The sequence below is a fragment of the Rissa tridactyla genome, chromosome 8 (assembly GCF_028500815.1).
Source record: "Rissa tridactyla isolate bRisTri1 chromosome 8, bRisTri1.patW.cur.20221130, whole genome shotgun sequence".
In the NCBI taxonomy this organism is placed as follows: Eukaryota; Metazoa; Chordata; class Aves; order Charadriiformes; family Laridae; genus Rissa; species Rissa tridactyla.
The window spans coordinates 4,389,334-4,411,745 of record NC_071473.1 but is presented as its reverse complement, the minus strand read 5'-3'; the positions used below and the strand labels follow the sequence as shown (position 1 = coordinate 4,411,745).

General features: G+C 53.9%; 1 protein-coding gene across 1 annotated transcript in view; it reads left to right on the top strand.

Annotated features, from left to right (window-relative positions):
* Nucleotides 1–22,412, top strand: part of TNRC18 (trinucleotide repeat containing 18) — a 57,515-nt gene that overhangs the window by 16,447 nt on the left and 18,656 nt on the right. The window contains 14 exon segments of the mRNA XM_054211392.1: nucleotides 1,469–1,594; nucleotides 1,988–3,790; nucleotides 6,960–7,062; nucleotides 7,485–7,690; nucleotides 7,904–8,050; nucleotides 8,547–8,731; nucleotides 9,492–9,915; nucleotides 10,416–11,363; nucleotides 12,004–12,179; nucleotides 12,937–13,073; nucleotides 13,544–13,672; nucleotides 15,576–15,750; nucleotides 16,831–17,188; nucleotides 19,814–20,095. Of these exon segments, the coding sequence (XP_054067367.1) occupies nucleotides 1,469–1,594; nucleotides 1,988–3,790; nucleotides 6,960–7,062; nucleotides 7,485–7,690; nucleotides 7,904–8,050; nucleotides 8,547–8,731; nucleotides 9,492–9,915; nucleotides 10,416–11,363; nucleotides 12,004–12,179; nucleotides 12,937–13,073; nucleotides 13,544–13,672; nucleotides 15,576–15,750; nucleotides 16,831–17,188; nucleotides 19,814–20,095 (5,199 nt within the window).

Sequence of the window (22,412 nt, the reverse complement as noted above, 5' to 3'; positions counted from 1 at the left end):
TCCAGCCCTGGAATAAGAAAGTGTGTTTGGAAATGCTCCAGTATGAAGGTTTTGGGGTTACTGAGGAGAGGTGTGAACGTGTGTGCACACTTGGTGCCTTTACAGCGCCCTGCACAAGATTAAATGGCAAGTTTTACCTGCTGGGAACGGGCTTAATGAACTTTATGGGCACAGCAGCTGCCCTGGTCCTGCCGCTGGAGGGCTGGCGTGTGGGGGTGATGCCGCCGGGAGCTGCCGGGCGATGGATCTGGGCCAGGAGCTGTGCGGAGCACCGCGTCGGTGAAGCACATGTGCCAGGATGCAAACATGTATGCGAAAGAGATCCCGGCTGTCTAAATAATGTGAAATATTGACTAGCTCTCGCAGATGGTGCTCCACGTGCAGCTTCAGGGACTGAACTTCTGTCTCCTGTTGGGTTTTGGTGGGATGTTGTTTTGATCCAGTTGGATGCTGGACTCCTGACAAGCTTGTTGCCTGGTTGCTTTCAGCGGGATCGTTGGATTTGGGGGAAGTCGATTGCTAACGGGATGTGGTGGGAAGGGGGAAGGGTTGCAGAGGGCTTGACTGGCTCCTCCATCCTCTCCTGATGGCTTTGAATCCGTTTTTAAATGATGGCACCAACTGGGAAGCTGGTTCTTGCGGTGCTGGGGTTTGTAGTGTTGCACGGGTGCCGTTTGGTGGCAGTGTTGCAGAAGAATTTGCCTGTAGCCAAGATCTTGTGTTATTGCCACTAGTACGGTAATTGTATTCACTGATGAAATGCTGCTGATGATTATTTGCATGAGGACGTTGCAGGGGGCCCCGCTCTTGGAGGAGGCCCCAGTGTCCAGGACATAATCCAGACCGCTGGCAGCTGGGCCTTGGGGACACTCTGCTTTTGTATCAGCTCCCGGGGAGGCAGCAGGTTTTCTCCTCCGTTTTGCCTTCCTCGGGGATAAGATGCTGGTTTGGGGTACGTGAAACTATGCTTCGCGTGAGCTGCTGTGGAGGATGCTCTCAGGTTTTCCCCAAAGCCCGTACCTGGCGCTGGGCAGCTGCCGCGGGGACGGGCTGTGTTGGCAAAGCTGTTGGCGAGAGGGTTTTACTGCTGCTCGGGAAGCGCGTTGGGGAGTGCCCTCACCCACAGGTCGCTGCACGTGTGATAAAGCAGCTTATCGGCCAGTTGGTTTGGTCGTTTTGCCTGCAGATTTAAGGCCCTGCTCAGAAAGAAGCACCTTCCATTTGCAGCCCACCGGCTGCAAAGTGGGAGCCCCGCGGAGGTGCGAGGGGTGAGCTGGGGGACCCGCAGTCGGGTACCTCAAATGGGGACCCCGCCGCAGGCTGTGTGCGGTGCCACACGCGTCCCTGCAGCCGCCGCTCCTGGCACTCAAGGGACCGACAGCCACAACAGTCTGTGCTCCCGCGGGGTTCGTTCCAAGGCTGCTTGGGCTGAAACATGTTTCCCTCTTCTGTTTCCCATTTTCTGCAGGCTTTTCCCATCTGCCTAATGGCCTCTACCCGTCGTACATTCCCCTGAGCCACCTCGAGCCCCCCAGTGCCGGCAGTCCTCTCCTGGCCCAGCTGGGTCAGCATAGCCTCTTCGAGTCGCAGAAAGGTGAGTCTGGCTCCTTGGTCACCCCTGGCTGCTCGCCCTCGGGACTTGCTTGGCTGCTGGGATGTGGAGGGTGAAGAGCAGGAACCTCCTGGGCTTATCATCCAGGGATGTTTCCTGGTGTTGGCAGTACCAAGGTCTTGGATGTGGCTCCTCAAAGCCTCCGCGTGCTGTCACATCGCAAGGCTCAGCATGGAGCAGAGCCAGGGCTGTCCTGCATCCCCACCTGGGCCATGTAGGGGTTCCTGCCAGGTCTCCTCTACCCTAGTCCGTCCTGGCCATGTCTGAGATGTTCTTGAAACCTGTTCCCTCCTAGTTTGCCACCTCTCGCCTGTCTCTGTGTAGGACTGAAGGGCTTGGAGGCCTGTGGTAATCTTGTTTGCTTTTGCTCTGCAGATGGATTCTACCTGTCCGGCCACGCAGGCCAGTCCGCTTTGCACCCACAGCCTCCCCTCTCGAGGACAGCGGGCAACCACACGTCGAGCACTTTGCTGCGGGAGAAGGACCTTGGGCAACTGCACAAAAGCTCGAAAGAAAGCCTGAAAGACCCTGGTGGGAAGGAACGGGCATGCCGGAGCGATCTGTCCCTGCCCTTTGCCAAGAAGGAGGCCAAGCCAAAGGAGGAGCCCCGGCCCCGCAGCGTGGTAGACCTCACGCAGGACACCAAGCCCGACAGCGACCGTAAAGTGAGCGTGGTGGAGAAGGCGGTGAAGGTCGGCGAGCGTCTCTCGCCGTTCTTGGCCGAGCACATGCCAAATCGGGGTGCGGGCGGTGGGGAACCCAAGTCCAAGAATCCGCTGCAGAGCTCTTCCCTCAGCAACTGCAATGGCGGTGGGGACCCCATGCTGAAGGTCCTGGGTGCCGAGCAGGATCGCTGTGCCAAGGATCCTGCTCGGCACGATGAGAACATGAGGCCTTCCGCGCATGCCCATGCCGAGCGGCTGAAACGGGGGGAGCCCCTCCTGCCCTCCGTGGGTGCTTTGCACGTCTCCTGCAGCTGCCCGTCCCCGCACCCCTCGCAGCCGGGGAAGATGACGCCGGCCACCACATTCCCTCCACAGCCCGTCCATTCCAGCATGTACACCATCTTCCCGCCGGCCAAGGAGCTGGGGAGGGAGCACAAAGTCATCGCCCCCACCTTCGTGCCTTCGGTCGAAGCCTACGACGAGAGGAGCGGGCCCATCCAAATCGCCTCGCAGGCCCGCGACAACAAGGCAAAGGACAAGGACCTCGGCAAAGTGGGGGTGCTGCAGTCGCCCACGGAGCGGTGCCTCGCGGACGCCTCTCGCACGCTTTTGTCCCAGGACTTTTCTTGCCACAGTGATGCCAAAAGGATGGAGGCTCTGCGGGAGAAGGGCTCGGTGATCAGGGCGAACTCCATGGCACTGAAGAGACAGGTCACTTCGGAGCCCTTCCTCAACCGGCCGGGGCTGGGCTCTCCGGAGAGCAGGGAGTTCCTGGCCTCCAAGGACTTGCTGAAGCCAAGTCCGGAGGCAGAGCATCGCTCCTGTGAGCGGGACCGCTTCCAGCGATCCAGCTCCAAAGAAGCAACAAAGGTCTACGGCACTTTGGACTCTTCCCGGCAGCATCTGGACCACGGTCAGCTGAAACCGCCCGAGCAGAAGTGGAAGCCCTTTGAGATGGGCAACTTCGCCACCACGCAGATGGCGGTGCTGGCCGCGCAGCACAACCACGTCACCCGGGTGGAGGAGGAAGCCAAGAAGGTCTACCTTGACCCGAGCGGCTTGCCGCGGTCCTCCGTGGTGGGCTCACGGGGAGCCGCGGATGTCCTCCACCCCGCCTCCCATGGAGAAGGGTCGGCCATGCAGAGCCTCATCAAGTACAGTGGCAGCTTTGCCAAGGAGACGGCATCGCGGCAGAGCTGCGGCAAGAAGAGCCCCTTTGGTGGCTTGGGCAACATGAAGTTGGACTCTTCGCAGCTGGGCGCCTCCAAGGTGCAGCAGCTGCTGTCGCAGCAGCCAGCAAAGCAGCTGAAGAGGGACCCTGAGAGACCCGAGAGTGCCAAATCCTTTGGCCGCGAGAGCATCGGCTCCCAGGGCGAGGTGGAGGTGAGGCACTTGCCCGTCGGCATTGCCGTGGCCGTGGCCCGGCAGAAGGACAACAGCAGCAGCAGCAGCAGCAAACTGGGGCCCAGCTTGGCAGACCGGGATCGCTCGCTGTCTCTCAGCAGCATCAAAGGTAGGTTCCCCAGACCTGTCTCAGGATCTGTTCCCTGGGGGGAGCAGTCACCTGGACCAGGCTGTGTGGCATGAGCTGAATTTGGCATCCTCAGCTCCCTTTGCCTCCCCTTCCCAGCCAAGGCCACGCTGTAAACCACAGCAGGGAGCGAGACTCCCCATGCAGGCGGCAGTCCCTTTTCCCCTCTTCCATCCCCTCCGAGGACAACCCCTGTCCCTGTGTTTGATCCCCGGTAGCAAAGGGATTGACAGAGAAGCCCCTTAATCCACCTCTGTGCTGGTGTTTTAATCTCACGGTTTTGATTTAAGCCGTGGTGCTGGCAGGAGGGGGCTGGCTCCCCCGAGCTTTTCGGTGCTCTGCTTGGCTTGTGTAGCGAGATAACGCCTGGGGGCTGCCCTGCACGGGGAGGGACGTGCCAAGGAGCGACGCCAAAGCGAGCGACCGGCGAGCAATGGTTGGCTTTTCGTTTGTAGCCTTCCCCTTTCCCATTTTTCTGCCTTCGCCCCCCCCTCTCCCGAACCTCAGCGGTTTCTCCCCTCTCCCCGTTCCCATCGCCTCCCTACGGACAGGCGGGAGCCGACCGAGGACCTCGTGGGCAGCACAGGGAGCTGTTTGTTCAGCCGTTCAATCATCCCAGACCCTCCCAGCTTGCGTTAAATGTAATTTACTGAGCCGAACTAAAAGGCTGCAAACAAGGGTTGAATTCTGGCAGGCCTCTGGGCTCGTTGCTAAGCGATGCAATTGGCTTTCAGACAGAAAACAAGACTGCTTTTCTCCTCCTCTCGCCCCCCAAATGCTGCCCCCGCTTTGTGTGCCAGGAGATATTCGTCTAATAACATTAGCTTGCTTGCGCTGAGTGGACGGTGCTTGAATGTTTAGACCTTTTAAGAAGGAGAAAGCAGGCTTTAGTTGGCTAATCTGTAGTATTTGGCAAGTAAAATGCAAGTATTTAGTGCTGGGCATTGGTTGTCAAGGAAACGGACCTAAGCCTTTCCTCCGTGCATAACTGATTGAATTTTTCTATGCGGTCCGTGCGTCATGTTCATATATATAGACAAAATGATCATTCACTGTCCGGACAATCATCGGTCTGTACAGAAAAGGGACGTCCTGTCGGCGGGGTTGGGGGGGGCTAGGCGGGAGTGAGGCGAATAAGAAAGTGTGTGTGTTTGGATGGGGGATGAGAAAAAGATGATAAGCCCGTCTATAAATAACGGAGCGCGAGTAATGTAGATGGGAGAGGGAGGAGCGGAGGTAAAATAACAAAATAATATGTTTCTAATAAAAGGCCGGGGGAGGAGGGGGTGTCGACTCACCTTGTGCCAAGGAGGGGAGGGAGGCTGCAAGTTAACCAAGGGCTTGTTCCATATTGCTGACGCCAAAGAGGCAGTTGGGCATCCATTGGAGAAAATAAATAGGAAAAGGGGCTCCAAGGGGGGAAAACCTGGTCTAGGGGATAGAGGGGGGTTTGTGTGAGAGCAGGGATATGCTGGTGGAGAGGCAGGGAGGGCTCCGGAGGGATTTGCGAACCCCGGTGCCTCGTGCCGTGGAGGCTGGGTAGTAAAACCGAGCAGCGGAGGCTGCAAAGGGCATCATTCAGGCAGTCGGGGGGGGCTGTCTCGGGACAGCCACTGCACGCGGTGTCCTGGCAGGCTGCAAGGGAAGTGTGGTGACCCTGGAAAGTCCTTCGGGAGGGAGAGGCGTGTGCCAGGTTTTAAAGCATCTTCGCTATCTATCTGCCTGAAGCCCGTGGAAAGGAGCCTTGGGGAGAGGAGCCGGGAGAGATGTCGTCTTGTTCCTGGATTCCTTCTGACAGTAAAAGCTGAGGGAATTGGAGACTTGACAGCAAAAAAAACGCGGGCTGTCCAGGTTTGTGGGAATACACAGCGGAGTCCTCCTTGAAAAGACTGCCTGTCAGCAGAATAGACTTGATGTTCCGAGATGCTTTCCCGTCTGCCAAACCTTATCCAGACGGGAGGGCGAGGACCCTGGAAAGGGCTGCTGGGGAGCCAGGGTGCAGCCGTGCGAGGCCGCGCTGCGCCGCTGAGCCCTGCGGGGTGCAGAGCATGGCCCGGGCAGGGGATGCGCTGGCAGGGAGCACCGAGAGCCGGGGGCAAGAGACAAATACCTTCCTCCCAGCCCCATTAGACTGGCTGGCGGCTCGCTGACAAGCAGGGCTGGGATTTAGGAGCGGATTGTATCACCGAAGCGTAACGTGGAGAGGGGCAACAGGGAATTGAGGGAAAAAATACATACACAAGAAGGCAGCTAGGGAAAAAACTGGCGAAAAGCCAGCCTAAAATCAGGCAGCTGGGGTGAAGACCTGGGATAAAATACGGGAAGGGTGGCCCCGATACCTGGTCCTGGCAGGGCCAGCGAGGAGCTCCTGTTTGCTTCTGCGAAGGTGCTTCCTAACCTCTTGCAGACGCGGCTGTTACCGTGCCAGGCTCTATTTGCAAGAGCTGTTCTGATTTTGGACGAGCTGTTTCTCAAGCCAAACATCCAGCCCCCCTTTTTGGACTCTTGCCCTCATCTGCCATATGTGCCCCTGCCTCGCCAGACCCTTTCTTGTTGCACGGCTTGGGGGGGATGCAGATTCCCGCTAACAGGTTGAATTGTGGAACAGAGCACGCTGGTTTTGTGAGGGTCTGTAGCGTTGGTTCTGCCTGTTGCAGAAGGACAGGATTCGGAGCATACCCAGTGCTCCCAGACTGGTTTACAAGAGCAAAAGGTGCTTTAGAAGGTGCAGAGATAAAATCCCCCCCGCCGTGAGATGTGCTAAGCAGGACTGCGTGGCTTAATGCAGGGATTTAGCTGGGCCTCATCTCCTTCTGAGATGGGAAATCTGCCACTGTCCTTCAGCAGATATGATCCCGTTGGTCCTGTTGTTCCCAGGCTGGTGGCTGTCCTGTCCTGGGAGACCGGCCTGACCTGGCGAGTTGGGTCCCTAGATGGCTTGGAGACATGAAACTCAACCCCTGCAGCTGGGTGCTTTCAGGAGCCACCTTTGCGAGAATATCTTGATATAGATAGCCTTGCCCTGTCCTTTGGGGCTTGAACCTGATACAGTCTTGGGGACAGTGGCGTTGGGTGTGCTGGCTCCCAGGACCTCTCCATGCCCAGAGACAGCTTTCCCCAGACTGTTTCTCATGTCTGGGTTGTCTCCTAGGGCATGGACGCTCAGAAGATGACTGCGGGGATGAGAGGAGCCGCCACCGCGACAGCCATCTCCTGGCAGGGCGCTTGGAGCGGGATCAGGAGAAGCTGCTCAGGTGAGGGTCGGAGAGGGATGGGGTCTCTTGCTGCAGTACCACAAGCCGTGCTTGGGGACAGCTGGTCCGGAGAGGGGACAGGGTTGCATCCATCCTGGAGTAGCTGCTGGCACCAGCCTTGCTGGTGCGGAGGGGAGCGCTGAGTGGGGTACCATGGGGTTATAGGCAGATCCTGAATTCTCAGCAGAGCAATCCTAATAGACTGCTGCAAACCCATGCCTGCTCCAAAGGGATGGAGAGATGGAATGTTTTATTCCGAACATGATGTTAACCACCTCCATCGCAGCTCTCCTTGAGTGTCTGACCCTGGTTTGCAAACACACTCGCTCGGCAGGCTGGTCCATAGCCCTGGGCTTCTCCAGCCACGCAGTAACCTGCAGCACTCGGACCCTCTCTCTCTCTCTTGCCTCCCCCATCACCAGAGAGAGCAAGGAGCTGGCAGATTTTGCCCGGATACACCCCTCCAGCTGTGCCACGAACGGTTTGAACTCCAACCTCATGGTGACGGGAGGCCCAGCTTTGACGGGCTCCGGGCGCTGGTCTGCAGACCCGGCTTCGCACTTGGCAGCCCACCCCTGGCTCCCCAGGACGGGGAGCCCCTCCATGTGGCTGGCCGGCCATCCCTACGGTGAGTGCCCTGGGAGGGAGCGATGTGTCCGTGGGGTGTTCACACCAGTGCAGTCCAGGGAGAGGTATTGCTAAGTGGCCAGCGAGGCTGCTGTCTGATCACAGGGGAAAGGGAAGGAGGTATTTTGGAGCAATCAATTTGGTAGATGACTTCTCACGTGGGTAGGAGCTGCCTGCGTCACTTGAGTTGTGACTGTGGTATTTCTTCTTCCAGGACTTGGTCACCCTTCCCTGCACCAAGGCATGACTCCAGGCTTCCCCCCTGCCATGGGGGGAGCTCTCCCTTCCGCCTACCAGTTTGCCAGAGACCCGCAGTCGGGGCAGCTTGTTGTGATCCCCAGCGAGCACTTGCCACACTTCGGTAAGGACGTGAGCGCATCCCTGAGGACCGTGTTTTGACAGCTATGGAGGAAACAGGCTTTGGAGGGGGCTGGATAGGACCAGCAGCCACAGCTCTGGGGTGGGTCTGAGCTGACCTCTTGTTTTGTTTGCGTTGGAGATGGAAATGTGTAATCTTCAGCAGTGGCTCCTCATCCCCTGCAGGACTCTGTAGACTTTGTGTCCTTGGTTAGGAGAAATTACCTGTGGGCTCAGCCAGGATCAGTCAAACCAAGGGTGCCTCGAGGGCAAAGCAAGTCAGACGGCCTCAGGACCCGTGGGGTGGTGGGAGCGGGGCTGCTGAGGGGAAGACAGCACCCTTTCCCCGCTGCATTTCTGATTGCATTTCTGCATAGCCTGATGTTTGGCATCCCCCACACACTGGGACTGGGATAGAGACACTCGTCCTGAGCAATCCCGAATCCTCTAGCCGTCCCCATCCTCCTGCCTCCCTGACTGCATCTCTGCTCATTCCCCAGCGGAGCTGATGGACCGAGCACCCCCACTGTGGCCTGCCATGTACCCCCCGACCAGGAGCTCCCTCCAGCACGCTCACCAGCTCCAGCTCCTCTCCCATCAGCAGCTGCTGCGGCAGCACGAGCTGTACATCCTGCAGCAGCAGGCGGCCCACGCCATGGAGCTACAGAGGAGCGCCCAGCTTGTGGTACGTTTTCAGGAGCTTTTTCCTTGGACGTGAAATGAGCCTGAAGTTGCGGGGGGAAAAGCAGCTGTGCCAATATTCCAAGTGTGTCCCAAGGGTATGGATGCATTGAGCGATCCTGCCCCGCTCCCTGGGATACGAGGCATTCCGTGCAGTTGGGGTGGGTTTTGGAGGGGTTTGGTGTAGAGCTGTTGAGCAGGGCTGTCAGGAGAGCTGCCCAGCAGCAGCGCGACCTTGATTCTTTCCCCAGGGATGTCTGTGTTTAGTTGAGTGGTTTCATCTCTGGTCACCTCCAAACTAACCTCCTGAGCAGCTCGGAGAAACAGCTGCAATGCTGGCAGCAATCACACTGGGTCCTGGAGCTAGCTCCCATTCACCAAATGATTTTGGAAGTCATGAGCTTTCATTTGGGTGTTTTACGTCCATTTAATTTTTATAGGGGTCATCTGGTTTTCAGCCTTCACTTTACATGTGTGCTTGCTAGGCTGGAGGCTTAGAAATAGAAGTGGTTTGCTTTGGTTGCAAGTGAAAGCTGAGACACCCTTCACGTGAGGCCCAGAGCTGGGAATTTGTAAAGAGAGCTACCACAGATCAGGGTCACCCTCCATTAGATTGGTCTGAAGATGGTGTTGCACTGGGGAACGTGTGTTGTATTCCAGTGTGCGTTTGGTAGGACCGTGTTTTGGTCTTGTTTGTGGTAGGTCTGTGCTTTCCAGGAGCAGGTAGAGATGTCATGCTGAGTTTTGCTCCGTTTTTCTTGCAGGAGAGGTTGAAGGCAAATGAACAGCGTGCAGATATGGAAGAGAAGGTGACGAAACGTAGCCTGGACAGTGCCAAATCAGGCCTTTCCTCCTCTGCCCCGGGACTGGTGCATCGAAAACCACCCGTGCTGTCTCCCAGCGCCTCCACGTCCTACAGCAAGGCTGTGAGTCCACCTCCCCTCTCTCCCAGGGCCTCACCCGTGTCTGTACTCAAAGCTGAGGTGATCCAAAAGATGGAGGAGCCACCTTCGCAGCCAGCCTACTCCTACCCTGCCACCCCCAGCTCCCATCCTTCCAGCCCGCCCCCCGCCTCTCCACCCCCTGCCCCTGCCATCCCTCCAAAGGAAGAGGCGCCCGAGACCGTGGAGAAGAAAGACCTGGAGCTGGAAAAAGAGGCTGCCGGTCCATATCAGGCCTTGTTCCCAGGTAAGAGAGCCCTGCTTTGGCAGAGTCCCGTTGTGTTTGTGCCTGCCTCCCTATTTCTCCTCAGCTCTTTTCCTGCTTCCATCCCTTCCCCTAGAGAAATCCACGTAGCTCCTCTAAAAGGCAGGGGAGAGGCAAGGACCAGGGGTGGTGTGATGGGCTTGGATTGATGCCTGGGTCTTAGGGGCACCTGGGGCTATAGGCTGTCTTCTTCCCTTGGGTCGAGCCTGGGTTGGTTCCTCCAGGGCTGAAGTCTCAGTGGGAGAAGGATGCAGGAGGCAGATCTCTCTCACGTTGCAGGAGAGTGCTGGAAAGGTGCAGAAGGGACCTCTGGGGTGCTGATGCCTGTGGCAACTTGGCCAGGAGGGAGGTGCCTAAAGCAGCCACTGCTTGAGAATAGGAAGATAGGAGAGATGAAGGGAACCCGTCTCTATGCTTTAGTGAGAGAGAGGTGTTTTGGAGACCCAGGCAATACACAGCCTGTCCCTTCTGATGTCTTGCAGAGATCCCCCCAGGATATCCATTCCAGTCCCTGCCTCCCTCCTTTGGAAGACACTATCCCTACCTCCTCCAGCCCACTGCGGCATCTGATGCGGATGGACTGGCTCCTGACGTCCCGCTGCCTGCTGAAGGCTCTGAGCACATGGAGCTTTCCCCAGAGGTCAAGCCCATCCACCTGTCTCCGTCCAAAATGCTAGAGCCCATCCAGGCAGCAGCAGAAGAGGAGTCCTTGGAAGAGAGGGTGAAATCAGAGGTGCAGATGGAGGAAAGCCAAGAAAGCATCTGTGAGCAGGAAATGGGGACTCTGAACATCGCCACCTCCGCAGCTGTCCCAGTGCAGAACGTGGACAATTGCAATCTCCTCTTGCATCAAGGTGAAGCCCTGGGTGCTATGGAGCAGGACCAGGAAGACCTCCAGGGCTGCCCACCTCCTTACCAGGTTGTGGCCTGCCCTGCAGAAGCAGAGGCTCAGGCAGAGACTGGGAGCGGAGCAGAAACCTGCTCCGTGCACATGGACTATGACGGTTCGCTCGTGCACACAGAGAATGAGCCGCCTGAGATGGACTTGACATCCCAGCGGGAGGAGGCCTCTGTAGCCATGGATCTGCAGAGTGCCGATGTGCCCCATGGGAGGGAGTTTCCCAACCTGCCCCCTGAGGAGAGGGAGCAGGGGCCAGAGATCCCTTCCTACACGGAAGAGACAATCTCTTGCCAAATCCCAGCTCTGGACATCAAGCCGGGCGACCCGCTGGCTGGGATGAATGCTTTGGTGGCTGCCACAGAAATGCCTCAGGCTTGTTCCTTGTTGACTACCGCCAGCATCACTCCGTCCCAGATGAAGGTAGAGGTGTTACCTGACCAGGCCTTGGAGCACTCCTTCCTGCAAGGGATCACTTTGCTGAGTGAAATTGCAGAGATGGAGCTGGAGAAAAGGAAACAAGAAATGCAAAGTAAGTTGTGAGTAGGCTTTCTGGTCGGCCTTGGGCCAGGTTGGGTCTCAGAGAGCCCCAGTGCTCTCTGCGAGGGCAGAGGTGCAGAGCGGGATGGGATCTCTCGCAACCTCAGCCAGGCAGCAAGGAGAGCATTGCCTTGAATTGCAGGAGTGGCTGGTCCTTTGGATGGCGTTGGAGCAGAGGTTTTGTTGCAGTGGGCTGAGCTACGTGTGGCTTTTGTACCTCTCTCCCCCTCCAAAGGCCCTTGCCATGTCTAGACAGCTTGTGGTATGCGTAGCGGAAACGGAGCCCCACTTGCCGAGAGCTGCCAGGGTAACACCCTTCTGGCAGGCTCTGAGTCTACAGTCTGTCGGGGTTTGGCACAAGAGGCCCCAGTAGCTCCAGATGATGCTTTCCAAGAGCTTGGCAGGTCCTGAAAAGATCTCACCTTCCAGTAACTTCCTGAGGCGAGACGTGATGGGAACTGCCATTTGCACCATGGCTGGGTACAACAGGAGATCTCAAGTGGGGGCCAAGGGTGGCTGGAAGGCTCCTTGAGCCGCCATGGTCCAGAAAGGGACATCAACCTCTCCTTGTGCCTGCTGGAGGAGCAGTCATGGAGAGTGAACCTCTATAGGTTTTTTTTTTCTATCCTCAGCAGGTCCAGAGAGTTTCCCTGTCCGGCCAACACTGGAGAGTTTGCTGGCTGCCAGCACCCACATGCTCATGGAAGTACTTTCCACCCCCTTTATGGAAAGTCTGAAAACCATCCGGCTGCCTCGAGAGCTGAATCCCAACAAAAAATACAGCTGGATGCAGAAGAAAGATGAACCCGTAAGTAGCTCTTAGTGTGGCTGAGCCTGAAAAAGCCACAGTGCACCCACTCAACCGCAGCTTGCTCGTCCAGCCGCAGTTTGCCACCCGGCTTACGCTGCCCTTCTGCATTCAGCAAAGCGGGCCGGCGCGTCCCTCGTGTAGCGTTCGTAGCTGCGCAGGAGTCAGCGTGGTGCGATTTAGCTTCCTCCCTTGTTTGTGGATCAACACCATTGATCTCAGCAGGACCCTCGGCAGCCCTAGAAGTGGTGTTTGTAATACAAAGCCCGCAGGAACTCGCGTGTTACTGCTTTGGCGGAGGGGGGGATAAATAAAGATAGTGGCAGGAGGGTTTTTCTTTGTTCTTTCTTTGCTGACTCTTCCCCATGGGAGAGACTGACAAATTATTTTGTATCCTGCAAGTAAGTGTTCCAAGACAGGGAATATTTCGATTTGTCTTTTTAAATAGGGGAAAAGAGACTCTGCGGGTGTATTTTATCCTGCAGGTTCTTTCCCAGGGCTGCTCTCCCTCAGAGGTAATACCATCCCACGCATAAGCCACAGAACGTCTTTGCTTGGCTAGTTTTGCTCGGGTACCGCTCTAGGGCTGTGCTTGTTGTGGGCGAGGGTGCCCTGCTCCGCTGTAGGCATGGAGGGCTTTGCTGCCAGGCTGCAGATCTTGGCCATGGCAAGGGCACCCCAGATGAGCACCACCTCAGTCTGGGTGGGGGCCTGGACATGTCCTGACCTTCTTGCCCCCTCTTACCTCCTCACCTAGATGTACTCCATCAAATCGGCCATCGAGAACATGGATGCGATGGAGCTGGACTACAGGATGAGACTGGCGGAGCTGCAGCGGCGGTACAAGGAAAAGCAGCGGGAGCTGGTGAAGCTGCAGCGTCGCAGGGACTCCGAGTAAGTGGCAGGCTGCTCACTCGGTCTTGTTTTTTTCCAGCTGGGCACTTTCACTGCCTCTCAGTCCAGGAGAGAAAACAGCCCTCCATCCCTCCCTGTCTCCTCTTCTCTCCTCCTGGTACGGCCCGCCAGAGCTTTGCACAGCACACTCCTAGACTATGTGACACGACAACCTGATCACTGGTGAATGCAGCTGGGAGACCGTATTAGAGACAACCTTGGCTTCAGCAGCTCAGTTTAGCAGTTTGGTGACAGGCGAAGGTTCTGGGTTGGCTCCCGTTCTTGCTTGCTTTCTTTTAATTTTTTTCCCCTTTTCTTCCCTTTTGGATTTGTTTGCCTCCTTTCTTTTCTTTTTCCCCTGTTTATTTTGCTTTTTGGTTGCAAAATTTGATTTTGCCTTTTTTTTTCCTTTGCCTTTTTTTTTTTTTTTGTTGCCTTGGTTAACAGTGAAGCGTGTGGTTTTTTTAAAGGGAAAAGCATGACGAGAAAAGTAGAAGCTTGGCGAGAAGAGGCCCTGGAAGGCCCAGGAAGAGGAAACTTGGATCAAGCGCTCTGTCACCCATTAAGGAGAGAGGGAAGAGTGACAGCAAGAGTGGAAAGTAAGGCTGGAATTTGGGGAAGACGGGAAAACGGCAGGGTCGCTGCACCAGGGTCTTACGTGGGGAGAGCATCTCGGATGCAGTGGGGGCTCGCCGTGGCGTTGTGTTGGCAGGCCGGTCTCCGGCAGCAGTGGTGTTGTGGAAGCGTGTGCATTTAACGTGAGTGTGTCCTTACAGTGGGAATACGGTGCCAGCCTCCTCCCTCCCCGCTGGTAGAGCACATGTCTGTGGTGTTGGGTGCGAGTAGGACAGGCTGAGTTGAGCAGCGGTGAGGTGACACGGAGCGGCCGGCTGGGCAGGGACCTGTAGGTGAGCTCTTGGTGTTGGGGAGCATGTCCTCATGTGCTTTCAGGAGAGCGGACGGTGCAAGCGGGTGCTGTAGAGCTAATTGCAGGGATGCTGATGTCAAAAACTGGAAGGACAGGGCTATTCCAGGTTGTCTGCTTTGTAGGGTCTCTCTGCTGTATTTCTGCTGTCTTCATCTCCTGTTCCCTTAATCAGTGGGAGTTGGTTTCGCCTGACCTCTCTCTTTCAAGTGTCTTTATCATTCGCTCTTCTGCTTTTTCCTCTTTTGCAAGTCCAGTTGCTCTTATTTGGATGCCTGGATCTCACCACCATTGGCCATCTAACCATGCATAGGTGGCCAAGTCTCTCCCCCATGGGAGGGCACCTCTGAGCTGCCTCCCTGTGTGCTGTGTATTTTTGCAAATGTCCTTTCAAGACTACAAATTAGATTCAGGTGCCCAGCTCCCACTGACCACGTGCTTCTGAAAATCTGTCCTTTCGGTGGCTCTGTGTTTTTGCTTCTGTTGTTCGGATGGCTAGACAGGCTGGAGGCATCCAGAGGTGGCTGGAGTTGTGCATGTTGTGCGTGCATGAATGTGTTGCGCGTGCATGTCCCCACGTCGCAGGAATGCCTGAAAAGCCTGGCGTGGGAGATGGAGATGCACCCTCAGCCAGCGTCCAGGGCTTGAGGTGCTGGTTTAGGTGTCTGTGGAGGTCAGCAGAGAGGACAGAGGGGAGGGGAAATGCCTGGAAGCCGAGCAGGCTGCCCCGTGTCAGCGGCTTTGAGGTGGCGGTGGTGGTGGTGATGGTATGACCTCAGCCAGCAAGCTTAGCGTGAAGGAGGCAGCAGATGAGAACTTTTAATCGAGGCTTCTAGGTGCTCTGAGGTGTTGGCTGATCTCTCCATCCATCAGTTAGTTTCTGGAGACAGCTGGGGAGCAGTGGAAGATGTGCTTATAGTCTCACCTACTTTATTTTTTGTGTTTTTTTAATTATTTACCCTCTCCTTTCCCCCCAAATCCTGAAGCGAGACCGAAGACGCAGATCACAAATGCCTCTCACAGGGGGGCCAGGCTTGTAAAGCAGTTTGCCTGTCCTTTGAGTCAGCCAGTCCCTGCAGTGGCCTTGTCTGCCCGTGCCACCTGGTGTGACGGTTCCTTACCACCTCCTTGCTCATACCCAAACAACCAGAACAAGCCTCTGGGCAGTGAGGCACCTCCCTGGGCCTCAGGAATCTCTTTCTACACCTACAGAGTCTATGAAAGTAGAGGTGTGAAAAGACGTGCAGGGCCAGCTCAGCTGTCTGTCCTTCCCTCTGCTGATCTGTACCAAATCGGGCACTTTTTGGTGGCATTTACTGAAGACACCAAATACTTCCTTTCAGAGACCACCTTGCAGGTCTCTGATTTCAGGCACTCTCATCTGTGCTGGTGGCCAAGAGTGTGCAAGAAGGGCTCCTTGGCTCTCCTGTTTGGTGGAAAAACTTGTCCAAACTGTTGTCACTTCACAGTGGACTTGGCTCCTGCTGAGGATCCCCTCCTAGGAGGCATTTTGGACTTGGTGGGGATCACAGGGAGGGAAGCCCCCCGCCTTGACCCATCCTGTGCTTGGCTTGCAGACTGAGCAAGTCCTTGTTGCTCTCCGAAGACTCTGAGACGGGCGAGGGCATGAAGAAGAGACACAAAGGGGCCCTCCCGGAGGAGGATGAAGATGTGGAGAGTGGCAGTGGCAAGATGAAAGGGAAGAACCAGAGCTGGGAAGAGCACGATGCGGCTCCCAGCTTCTCAAATGAGGTCAGTGCCCTCATGGGGAACATGGAGCCATGGACCAAAAGCAGATCTCTTTCCTGCTTTGCTAGTGTTGGCTTGCGCTGGGTAACTCGTTCTGATCTTAGACCGTCTGCTCTCAGTTCATGTGGGTTTAGAAGTGCTTCATGAGAGGACTGTGCAGCAGAAGGGTGTTTGCAAAGGCTAACGTTGGCTCGTGGAGGTTGGACCTCTTTGGTAGGCAGCAGAGAGGTGAGCGCCTTCAAGCCAGCCAGAGCATTGCAGCGTTGCACTGGCTCTGAATCCAGAGCGGTGCTTGTCTTACCCCTTTGCCTGTCGAGATAGTGGAGGGGAGTGGACTTCCCGAAGCCAGGGAGGAAAGTGAGGGAGCGCAACCTCGCTATTTTAAATGCAGGGTTTTCTTCTGCTCCTGTGGAGGCAATGAGATATTTACTGGAGCTTTAAGCTGCTGATGAAATCCTAAATGCATACAGGCGAAGTACCAAGTTACAGCTGCTGTTATCTAGCTGTAGCACATGTAAAATATATTTACTTTTTTCAAGAAGCGAAAAAATACTGAAAAGAATGTAACAGCCCTGGCTGTAATGCAGTGGTGCTGACGCTCTTGCTGAGAGGAATTTGGGTCTTTTTGGCATCCCAGCCTCTGGAGCTGGTTGATTATGTGGAAATCCGTATTTATTTGGCTGGGGTTTTGGGTAAAGAAGATTTTTAATCCTCGTGATTTAGAGAAAAGCTTGTAAAACCAACCCGAATATATCCTAAAAACCAGAGGGTGTTGAGAAAAAAGAACTCCAAAACATGTTGTTCTACGAACATACTTCTTTTGGAAGGGAATTCAAGTTTTCTGAGTTATTCTTGCAGTTTTGTAGTGCTCGATAAGGGTAAAGCTGTGCTGTTTGCTGACATCTTCCTCTTCATCCTCCCTAGCACCATGGTGGGTTATGGCAACGGGGGCTTGAGACCATAATTTTGAGGCCTTATTAACTAGCGTGCATGAGAGGCTGTTATGAGGGCTAGTAAAATCCCTCATGTCTGCCATGATACCTGCTCTGTGTTCACCTGTGTCTCTTCCTTTCACCTCGGCAGTTAAAGCTCAAAAAGAAGAAGGTGCCATCAGATCAGGAGCAGCTGGCCAGCAAGCTTGACAAGGCCCTGTCGCTCACCAAACAAGACAAGCTCAAATCCCCCTTCAAGTTTGCTGACAGCTCTGGGGGAAAGCCGAAAACTAGTGGAGGTGGCAGCAGGTACCTGCCATCCCATGAGCCGAGCAAGGAGGAGAAGAAGAGCCTGGCCAAGAACCTGGGCCTGTCACTGAAAACCACCAAGGAAGGTAAAAACAAAGTGGCTGCCAAAATGAAGAAGATGGAGGTGGGGTTAAAAGTCAAAAATCAGCTCAAGGTTTCCCATTCACCAGCAATATCTGAAGTGAGCAGCTACTCCTATAGTAAGTAACGCCTCTTTTATCTCTTCTTACAGTGTAGTCTCTTGTAGGGGCTTGTGGTGGGGGTTTCTGGCCTCTTGGAAGAGGTCTTGGTGATGAATCTGGTTTTGCTTGTGAGTGAAGGGTGGCCTGCTCCCTGGCTCATCAGTGCTGCTGCATCTTTGGGGTCAGCATGAGTTGTCTGCCCAACTTGCTGTCCAAGAGGTAGGCAGTATCAGTGCATCTCTGCCTGCCCGGTGTTGTACTGATCGTCAATGGGGAAGGATGCTCTGAAAACAAAGTTGACCCATGTTTTTGCTTTCGGTGGGAGTAGACACTCTCCTTCTACCTGTCAGATGAGCACTCATAGCCTCTCCTCCAGGAGATGGTTAATGGTTGACTTTGAAGTCCTTGTTGAGTTTGGTGGGATTGGCTTTAGGATTGTGCCATGGAGTCACTTGGAGAAGGCAAAGCCTGCCATGGGGCACTGATGTTTGTGAGCATCTTCCTGCCCTTCGGTGTCGTGGCTTGGTTCCTGGCTGACTGTGTTCAGCCTTCCCGTCTGTTTCATCAGTTTTCATCTCCACGCCAGCATCCCGTGTACCGATTGCTGTTTCTGAACCCAAAGTGCACCTGAGGCAAAGGTTCCTGCGACTGAGCAGAGTTAGGGACCGCTGTTGGAGAAGGAAAAATCTGAATCGCAGATAGTGTCGGGAAGACAGTAGAGCCAGAGGTCCAAGAGTCTTTAATGGTTGAGGCAGAGAGCATGTGGGGGACTTGGAGTTTATGGTCTGAGAACTGGTTGTGTAATTGTCTTAGCTCACTTGCATACGCATCTTTACCTTTGCTTGCAGCTATTTAAGTCCCATGTTAAAACCCTTCTGGGGTGTTTGTATGCATAACAAATGTATCTCTCGGTGCAACGCTGGTTTAGAAATTTCACTGATGGGGAAGGTGATGAGCTAGTTATTCTCCAACCGAACAAATGTTTGGCATGAAGTTAGCCATTTACATGGCAAAATAGGAGCCATTGTGTTCCCTGGACTTGAACACAGCCTTTGGCTGGTCATGCTGTACAAATCACCCAACAGTTCTGCTCTTGAAGGTGCTTCATCCCCAGGGGCAGACGCGTGGCTCCTAAACTGGGAGCTCTGGAGCTAATGGAGAGAGGAGGCATGGGCTGTTGCTGGAGCTAAAAGCCTTGGCTTGTGGCAGAGGGTGCTTTTGCAGTGCCCTTGCACTTGGTACTGTGGTTTCATGAACAAAAATTCCCTCCCGGACCTAAGGGAGCTGCTGTTTCACCCCTCTCCTCTCCAGCAAGTCTCCTGGTGTAGGAATGTCCCCCTCACCACACAGATCTCAGTGTAGGAGGATCATTGTTACTGAGGAACCGGCTGGAACGGCTCAGCTTTGGTGCGTGGTTTTTCAGCTGTGCGCAGGTTCAAGGAAAGGGCTTTAGCCTGTCATTTTGTCGCTGAAGCATGATGGATTTGGGGAGGCAGGTCGAGCATATGGCAGCACCTCCCATGACTGGTGGGCTGCTCTTGTTGGGGAGGAGAAGTGGGATTGGCGCCAAGTCCTTCTGCCTCCTAACCTCATGATTTTCTAGCTGGAGTCCTGAAAACCTTGGGCATAGATCCAAAGGACGAGCTGAGCATCCTATTCCCACAGATTTTAACAGAAGTCAGATGCCCAAAACTATTTGCGTATTTGGGCTTTAGGCCTCCTAAACTTGCTGTCCCTCGTTTCTTCCTCTCCACAACCAACACAGTGGAGGTGGGAAGCGGTGCCCAACCTGGGTGGACACTGGAGAGCATGTGCTGCTCCTCACGGGCTGGAACGGTCCCCGCCACAATGTCTGTAACGTTGTGGAGCTGACGGTGCATTCGTGAGCTGGAAGGTGACAATTCATACCCGCTTTTATTATGTCCAGGGGTACCGTATGCTTCTTGTTCCACTCATCAGATGCCAGAGGGATAACTTTTCACTGCCAGCAGGACTTGGCAGCTTTGTAAAGCTGTATTTCGCAGACCAAGGAGTGGCTTTGGTCCCTGCTCCATGTTGGTGTACTTTATATTGCACGCCGCAGAGCGTCTGGAGTGGCGTGTTAGAGGAGTTAGACGTGTTGCCCGCTTGGCAGCTGGGCTCGCTCCATCTGCCTGTGGGAGAGCTGGTTCATGTAGAAAAGGAGATTTAGGTCAGAGTGTTGAGCATAACTGTGGTTAAGACTGATTCGGGTCAATGGCCAGCTTGTTGGCATTGTGGCACCTTTGGTGGACATCTTCATAGCAGAAACGTCTACCTCAGTTTTCTGCTCCTAAGCTAAAAACACTCCTTGGATCTTGTCTTAAGGGAGGACAGGCGTCGTTTGGCCTAAGTGGAGAGTGTCTATTTCTGACCAAAAGAAGGAAACATGTATTTTTCTGTGTTTATTTGGCTCCCACTTGCTGAGCCCGAGATTTGTGATGGAGGGACCTGGCAGGGGTGGAAAATGGTGGCACACAGCCCCTCCTGCAGCCCCTTTCCCCTACTGGTTTACAGCCTCTTCACAAAGAGACGCATCAAAGCACCCGAAAAAAAACCCCACCCAAAACCCCTCAATCCCCCCATTCTCTCATGTAACGCTCTTCCCACCCGCTTTGACCACAGATACGGACTCGGAGGAGGAGGAGGAGGGATCCCTGAGGGATGAGTGGCCGGTGCAGCCCCCGTCTGCTCCCAAGCCACGGCCGCCCAGTCTCTACAGCACAGCGGCCAGGAAGGGCGGCCGGGCGGCCAGTGGCCCCAAGGCAGCCCCCCGCAGTGCGGCGGCCGGGCGGCCGCTGAAGCCAAAGGCGGCGGCGGGCCGGAAGCAGCCCTTCTGCCTGCTGCTGCGGGAGGCCGAGGCAGGATCTTCCTTCAGCGACTCCTCGGAGGACTCGTTCGATCAAGGTTACTAGCTTATAGCAAACGCAACCCCAAATGCACCCCTCCGCCATGTCTGTGTGGGAGCGGGCAGGGCAGGGGACGAGGGTGAGTGAAGGGCCTGGCGGGCCGGGGTCAGCCATTTTGATGGTCAGAGCCAGGGCGGCCATCTTTGTTCTTGGCAGCGTAGCCTGCTTTATCAGCCTGACGTTTATTTTTTATCCTTTTTGTACCTGTATCATTGTGATATTATTACTGGCTGGCTCTTTTAGAGCTTTTATATCAACTGGGTTTTAGTCTCCACCTCTCCCTGCTTTCCTGTTCCCTTCCTCCAGTTTTTCCCTCACTTTCTTCCTTGCTGCCACCACCACCATTATAATATTTTATTACTATTATTATTATTTTATTTCGTATTATTTTATTTCATATTATTTTATTTCGTATTGTTTTATTTTGGCATGAGCCTTGTAGAGGATTGGAAGGAGTTGGTTTTTTTTAAAATTACTTTCCTTATTTTTTTCCTTTTTCCTTCTCTCTCTTTTTTTTTTTTTTTTTTTTTTTTTTTTTTTAAAAATACCGGGATACTGTTGTGTGGCCGTGTGACTTGATGTTTGTACTGCGATTTGGTATACCAAGCTTTATTAAACATATCGAGTTCATTTTTAACTAAACCTGTGTACCTTGTCTCTCTTGCTGTGTCTCTTATCAGGCGATTAGGTTGCCGCTTCACTTCATCCTGCTCTGCATCCCCCTCCTGCTCCCACTCCCCATGAGTAGAACTGGAATTAACCTAGTCTGGGGTACTCTCTATTATTCAAATATCCCTGCTGCCTTTGTCCAGATAAAGCCTAGGCCTTCCCCCCCCCACCCCGGCCCCGCCCCTGGCCTTCCCCACCCCCTTTAATTTAATTTTTATTTTCTTCACCCAGTTTTGGTTTTTTTTTCTTTTCCAGTTTGTTTCCTCTGTCGGTAGACTCTCTCGAGGCAGGCAGATAAAACATGGAGGCACTTGGTCCTTTTTGCCGCTGCAGGAGGGGGGTGCTGGGTGTAAGGTCCCCATTATTTAGCAGCCAGAAATTTTTCTTTTTCGCTTTTTAAAATGTATATGGCAAGTTTTTGGGCGGTAATTTTTTTTTAGATGCCCAGACGTAACCCACGGTGTTCAAGGATGTGGCAATTACCGCATTAAATTTGACTCTGCAGTTTCCCTCCTTCACCCTCACCCCAGTTTTTTTCTTGCAGCTTCTTTTTGTCAGCCTGTCATTAGTACTTCAGTGGGAAAAGATTACTCGAGACTTTTCCTCCAGAGACACAAGGGGTTTCTGTTTTAGAGCGTACTCATTAAATAATAATCATGGGGAAAGGTCATTTTAATGAGCCCTCAGCTCCCAAAAGAAAGTAGCTCATCTGGGCTGAATGCTAAGCAAGAGCATCCCCAGTTGTTATCTTCTAAGTTATACGACAGATCTGGATGTAGCACAGCAAAAGCCTCTTAGTATTTCACACTGCTCAGACGGCCGTTAATTGAAAACGGGGCTAGATAGTTTTGCTTTTGTTTTGTTTTTTCTTAGTTCTTTGATGTTAATTTCCTCCATGCACCTGTTTGTTTTTTCTTGCCTCCAAACCCAACCTCCAAAGAAAGATAATTTAAGCGAAAAAAATTTATCAAACAACGGCAGAAAGATACAGAACACTGATTTGGTTTGATGTGGCCCTGGACTGGACCAATGCATTTCAATGAAAATCCAAAGGAGAGAAATACATGTTAAAAAAAACCAAAAAAACCAACAAAATTATTCTTTAGAGAACCCAAAAATTTCTGGAGATAGTGGATTTTGTGTAAGGCTGAGATTGCCGCATTTCCATGAAGAGTCTGCGTTAACTTCCATTCTTCCCTTCCCTGTTCCTTCCTGCATCTTTTCTTTGTTTATTTTGCTGCTGTTGGAAATTTTGAGGGTATCAGTCCCTTTTAGGTGCCAAGTTCTTGAGGGTTTTTGGGGTTTGCTTTTTGGTTTTGCTCCAGGTAAGCAGATAGGTAACTTGTCCCTAATTGGCTTTCTCTATTTTTCAAGCAACCTGTCTGCTTTAAAGAAAAATTGAAAAAAATAACCCCAGTTTTATGGGATAAAGCCTGGGGAGGGGAAGGGATTGGGAGGAGGTTGGGAAACCTGGAACAAATGGGGAAATGCATTGTAAATCCCTCTGGGGTGTCATTTAATGGTGGGGAAACCAAAGATGCAAAACCTCCTGGGGTGGGAGGTGGGCATGGAGGGGGAGGCGGGGAGGGATTATTGGTTACAGTTTTGTTTTTTTCCTGCAAATGATTTTTTTTTTTTTTTTGGTT